The 6,106-nt window shown below is 30.9% G+C and overlaps 1 protein-coding gene across 2 annotated transcripts in view; it reads left to right on the top strand.

Annotated features, from left to right (window-relative positions):
- Drep4 (DNA fragmentation factor-related protein 4) overlaps positions 1-4,035 on the top strand; it is a 10,110-nt gene extending 6,075 nt beyond the window's left edge. For both annotated transcript variants that reach the window (XM_035873614.2, XM_085655474.1), the window contains exons 6-8: positions 1-18; positions 1,829-2,442; positions 3,376-4,035. The exon at positions 1-18 is cut by the window's left edge and continues 194 nt beyond it. In XM_035873614.2, the coding sequence (XP_035729507.1) occupies positions 1-18; positions 1,829-2,442; positions 3,376-3,544 (801 nt within the window). In that variant the 3' untranslated portion in view covers positions 3,545-4,035. The remainder of the gene's footprint in view (positions 19-1,828; positions 2,443-3,375) is intronic.
- The last annotated feature ends 2,071 nt before the right edge of the window (positions 4,036-6,106 follow it).

The following is a 6,106-nucleotide window of genomic DNA, read 5'->3' as shown; positions in this document are numbered from 1 at the left end:
ACTAATTATACTAGTAAGGTAAGTTATAAGCAAATTACTCGACGTTACGTTCGTACAACATCCTCATTCAAGTATGTCCTTTCATTTGTCTTTAGCAACAACATCGTTTCGAAAATGCAAAATCAAGATAATACCAAAGTATATAACTTCGTTATAACATTTCCCTTTCGCAATAATAATAATAATAATAATAATAATAATAATAATAATAATAATAATAATAATGACGAAAGTAAAATGTATTTATTATTTATTAATATACATTTAAAATTATTATATTTAAAGTTCCTTATAAATAACTTATAAAATAACTTGTAAAATTACTTGGTTACTATAGAAATACTAATTACTATATCTTCAAACGAGAAAGAATCTAATCGAGATTTCGTGTTTTGTTACGAATCCGGATCGAAATACAAAGTTCCATTTGGGAAATTTTCAATCAGTTCTCGGGGTACTAAGTTATCTACGAAATGGGCCGATTGAATACTTGCTGAAATCGTGTCAATTTCGCGATATCGCGAGGGTTAATTAACGTCGAGTTTCGTATTACACTTTGAGAGTCTCAACGTCCCACTTATCGCTTGCCTCGTTTCTCCCTGTAATCTCGGAAGCCCTATCTGCCTAGTTCACGTAATTAATTAACTCATTATCGCTGTCCCTCTTGGCGATGCGTCGCATGTGGTGCTGTCGCTTTGTCATGTGTTTCTAATACACCTGTGCGTCCATACATATCCTTTCACTCTCTCTCTCTCTCTCTCTCTCTCTCTGTCTCTCTCTATCACTCACTCACTCACTCACTCACTCACTCACTCTCTCTCTATTACGAATTATGCCGCTTTCAAAGTCACATACATCTATAAGATTACTCTTACTACTATTAAAATGTCACTACCTTCTCCAGAAAGGTAATCGCATTTATAAAGTTAACTATTATATAAAGGCATTACTTTTTGATATTTTCTTACAATTAGTTGGCTTCTTCCGAAATTATTTTATTTATATCGATAGTATAGTATCTTTTCTTTTTTTCTTTTTTTTTTTTTTTTTTTTTTTTTTGATGGAAATTATATCGAAAATAAAAACATTTACAAAAGATAGAAATTTTTATATTTCTATGCAATCAATTAGTTTAACAAGTAAAATGCGATTAAATTTACGAATGGAAAAAAAAAGAAAAAAGAAAAAACATAAACAAACACGATGCGTTTTAATAATATATCGATAGAAAAATATAGTATGAACTTGCCAAAAGTCAAGAAGCGTATTTTTGTAACGCGCAAACGGAAGACCATCAAAAGAACATTTCAAACGAGAACAGCTGCTTCAGAATGGAGCTATTCGTTGATACGTGGCCCGATTTTAAAGGGGGAGGATATCCGTGGCTGAACCCCCGTGACGTTTCGACTAGATCGTTCTTAAGTCGATTTTCGATCGAGAATTCTATGTAGGTTAATACCGTGGCTCTTCTGTTTTCCAATAACGTGGTGAGGCCTGTGGGAAAACTTTTCATCGAGCAAAGACATATGGAATGGCTATACCTATCTTATCGCATATGTAGCTAAACCTATCTTATGAGTACGAAAATATACGTATACAAGGTTTTATAGAATAAAGGAACATCATAGTGTCCTAAAGGAAAGATTCTTTCGTGTTTTGTACCATTACGATTTCAAGAGAAATCTAAAAATTTTCAAGATTACATTTTAAGACATATATGTATATATATATATATATATATATATATATATATATATATATGTATGTATGTATATTTCGAAAAAAACTTTTGTTAATCATTTTTGTTAAACATATATTCTCTTTTCAGGAAGCTTATATGCATCGTCGATGTCAGGACAGAATACGAGGATATTTATATAAAACGATCGATCAGATCAGATCCTCGGATATATATTTAAATGATCGAAAAGCTAGGCAACAATTATTACAGACTATAGCCTTTTTTAAAATGCAATTAAAGGAGGATCATTATTTCGGTTATTATTTCGATAGAAGTCGAGCGTCAAAGGATTCAAACGAAATGGAACATTTCGATGAAATAGATTCTTCAAATTGTTACGATCATTGTCCTTGCAAATTGAGCCATCTCGATGATAGTACGCATTTTCGTTTGTTTGGAAACGTTAGAACGATCAATGAAAGTTTCAATAACGACGAGGTCGACGCAAGAAAAATCACGAAACTATCCGTCGAGAGAAAACAGGACACAGATGAAATTGAGGTACGACCAGAGAAATGTCCCTTTAGGATTAAACTTCGTAACGTGGAAGAGCAAAAAGCTATTTGCGATCGCAAGGGAGAATTCAGGTGCGAAGGAGTTTGGAATGCGAACGAGTGTACTTATGGGGCGAGACACAAGATTAATCCTTACAGATCGAGAGAGGAACTCGTCCTCTTTTCAACTTGGAATTTGGATCACAAGTAAGATTATAAGAAGGATATGTTCGATTTGCATTATACATCGGACAAAAGTATTTTGATAATCACGTATCGATATATTTCATTTCGAAATAATCCTCCGTTGATTCGTTATAACTATATAGATGCATTACGTTACATTATTATTTATATGAAAAAAAAAAAAAAAAAAAAGAAAATATTTTAAAAAATATTTCGACGATGAAACCATTAAAATCTAACTTCTCTTGGGAGATTACGTGTAGATATTTTTTATACATACATACCTATATACATATGTATACATATGTAGGAGACTAAGATATCGATAAAATACAATTACCAAAGCGTTTCCACGGTGTGCATGAGTTAACACGTTCAATGTCGATGACGTATTAGATAACGTCCTCGACATTTTTTTTTTTTTTTTTTTTTTTTTTATTATTATTATTATCTTTTTTTTTTTTCTTCTACAGTGCCAAGGACGTCCTCCATACGTCCAAGTATCTACACCCTCTTTATAATGTGTTCTCATTAAGCTTTCATAACAATCGAGTACGTGTCATCATGTCAGTTCTATTGTATAAAAGCACGTGTCTAACTTTTCACATTTAAAAAAGAAAATATAAAATTATTATATCTCACATTATATGTCGTAACGTTTTTGCTTTTTTTTTTTTTTTTTTTTTGACGATAGTTACGCGATTAGATTTTGAATTTCTTTATAACTTCGAGACGACAAAATCTGACGTAGTAAAAACGAAGGACGAAGTTACACAAGGATATTATCGTTTTTATGTTTCACGTAAAAGATATCTTACAAAGCCGATATTGGATGCAAGGACAGCGATGGCTCAAGTAGTAAATTGAAAATACCGTTCTATTATAATCTTACCTTTTACATTATCTTACTATAACGTTATAATAAAAACCCGTCTCTCTTCTTATTATTTACAGAATCGAACGATCTCGGACCCTTGTTCCAAGGCTTCTTAATATGTCACTTCAAGATACAGTGAACGAGAAGGATATCTACGATATTTATGAGAATTTCTTCACTTTGAAAAACTTAAGGCTGGTACACGTCGTATGTCACGATAAAGGCTCGCATAAATCGGAATATTAATAAGGAGGATCCTATTTAAAGAAAGAGGAAGAGAAAGGAAGAAAAAAAGAAAGAAAAAGAAAGAGAGAGAGAGAGAGAGAGAGAGAGAGAGAGGGAGAGTAAAATTACTATAAAATAGTCTTTTATTAGGGAGATAGTGCAAATTAGTACATTATAGTATTGAACGATGTTTACGTATACATACATACGTATATACAATCACGTTTACGTACATATATAAATACACACACACACATATATATATATATATATCTATATATATATATTTATTTATTTAAAGATTGTTGATATTAGAGAAAGATTTAACATATTGTTAATATTGAAAGTTGACAGTACTTTCGTTGCGTTGAAAAAAAAGGAAAGCAATATATAAAAAGATATATTCTATAAATTTCTATAAAATCTCATACGAGAATATCATGCCTGACGGTAAGCAATATTAAACGAAAGGCTATATATATATATAAAAAAAAAAAAAAGAGAAAAGTAAATATTAAACTATAACGATTACTTCAAATCACTATTGTAAAGCTAGATGTATGCTCTGTTTGATTGATTAAGTAACAAATGACACTTTAAGCGATTGCCTTCTTTTCCTTGACCTTTTCATTTTCTATTATAAGAAAGGGAAAGCTTTCTCATAGGTGTCTTTACTAATGTGAAAACGTAATCTTTGAAACAGGGTGTACGTACAGTTCCTTCGTAAAAATTTGTAATCGTACATTTTTCTTCGTGATTTTTGTGATTTCGAAAAGAAAAAAAAACGAGAAAAAGAAAAGATCGTACGTTATCCTACGGATTTGTTAAAATAAATAGAAAAAAATGTTAATTCTTCGGAAAAAGAAAATTGATTGTGCTGGCCTAAAGGACATTCAAAGATGCCTTTAACGATGATAATCTTCGTAAATTGGAAAGTTCTAAACGGATTTCGTGTTTTCATATCTTGAGCGCAACGGAAGAATCTTAGAAAGTATATATAATAATAAATGGTGAATGTGTACTTCGCCGAAAAAAAAAAAGAAAAAGAAAAAAGAAAAGAAAACTGTTAATTCCAGAAACTAGGAATGATGAAGATCTTTATTAACTTTCGATAAAAAATGAAAAAAAAAAAAAGAAACAAACCTTAATGTAACCGTAGTTGACTCGTTAGTGTGAGAAAAATACTTTGTTAGAAAAAAATGTATACTATATATATGTATATATACTATATATATATATATATATATATATATATATATATGTATACTATATATATACATATACATATATAAATATACGTAGTGACGAAATATCTTTCGGACAGATTTTTATTCTGACTGGTCAGCAAGAGACTAAAACAAAGTTCTGATATATACTTATAACTACATATATATTATATATACCTATATACGTTGTCACGTTTAGAGAAGAATATATATTATATATATATACATATATATTATCTATATACACTATACACGCATACGTACTTATGTATATCGTACGATATTACATTCCAAAGACTTCTGCGATAATTCACGAAGGTGCTTTTCCGATATGAAAGCGATCAGTTTCTAGAAAGCATAAAAATGCTCCGTCGAAATGTAAATCGATTACTTACGACGACGTCTGTACTTGATAAGATGTTAAGTGTCGCGATATGAAAAGTACATTACTTTGTATGTACTATTTACATATACATATACGTAGAAATACTATTCCTTACGAGGCGTTCGCGATGATTATAGATTCGCTAAATCGAATCGATCTTTGCACTTGTTACTTTCCTATCTTTCGTAGCTTCTTCGCTCGATGTTTGTTGTTAATCCTTTATGTACGATACTTATACGACGATATTTTATCCAACTTTTTTCCGGCCACCGACATACCAAGAGAGAATCCCTACGTCCGTCGATGTGTCTGATGATCATTAATGATCGACTTAACTAAAGAGTAATACAGGGTATTACATCGAAGTTCAGAGAGAAATGAAAAGAAGACAATTATAAATTTGACCAATGTGAAAAAAAAAAAGAAAAAAGAAACAACACAAACAAACACACACACATATATACATATATACACCTATTATGTATATATCTCTGTCACGAGTCTCTCCTATTGCTAATGTAACACGTTGTTTCCTCTAGCTGTAGTGACCACCGTGACTGTACAATATATACGGGTCATAGATGTGTTTTTGTGATTTATTTATATTAACGATAAAATATATGAGAAATGGATGATCGCAACAAAAAAAAAAAAAAAAAAAAGAAAAAAAAAAGGAAAAAAAAATATGTTGTAATAGACGATTATATAATTATATAAACGCTTCAGACATTGTTTTAAGCTTTGATGTTTTTAATCTAAATATGTAAACGCAATAGACAGTATTTATTATTTATTTTTATCATCGTTTGGAGACGATCTAAGGCAGAGATAACGAATAAGATCAATCGAAAGGAGGTGTTAACGAAGACATCCGTTTGGAGGGTTCTTTAAACGTGCCAAGAAAATGCGTCACGATTGGCTTCGCTTATATAGTATTCTCTGACGTCTTCTTCGCGAGGACGTACGACACGT

Source organism: Vespa mandarinia, chromosome 1, assembly GCF_050613455.1.
Source record: "Vespa mandarinia isolate Hongniang chromosome 1, ASM5061345v1, whole genome shotgun sequence".
Taxonomy (NCBI): Eukaryota; Metazoa; Arthropoda; class Insecta; order Hymenoptera; family Vespidae; genus Vespa; species Vespa mandarinia.
The sequence above is the reverse complement of the archived record's forward strand: the minus strand, read 5'-3'. Positions and strand labels throughout refer to the sequence as shown.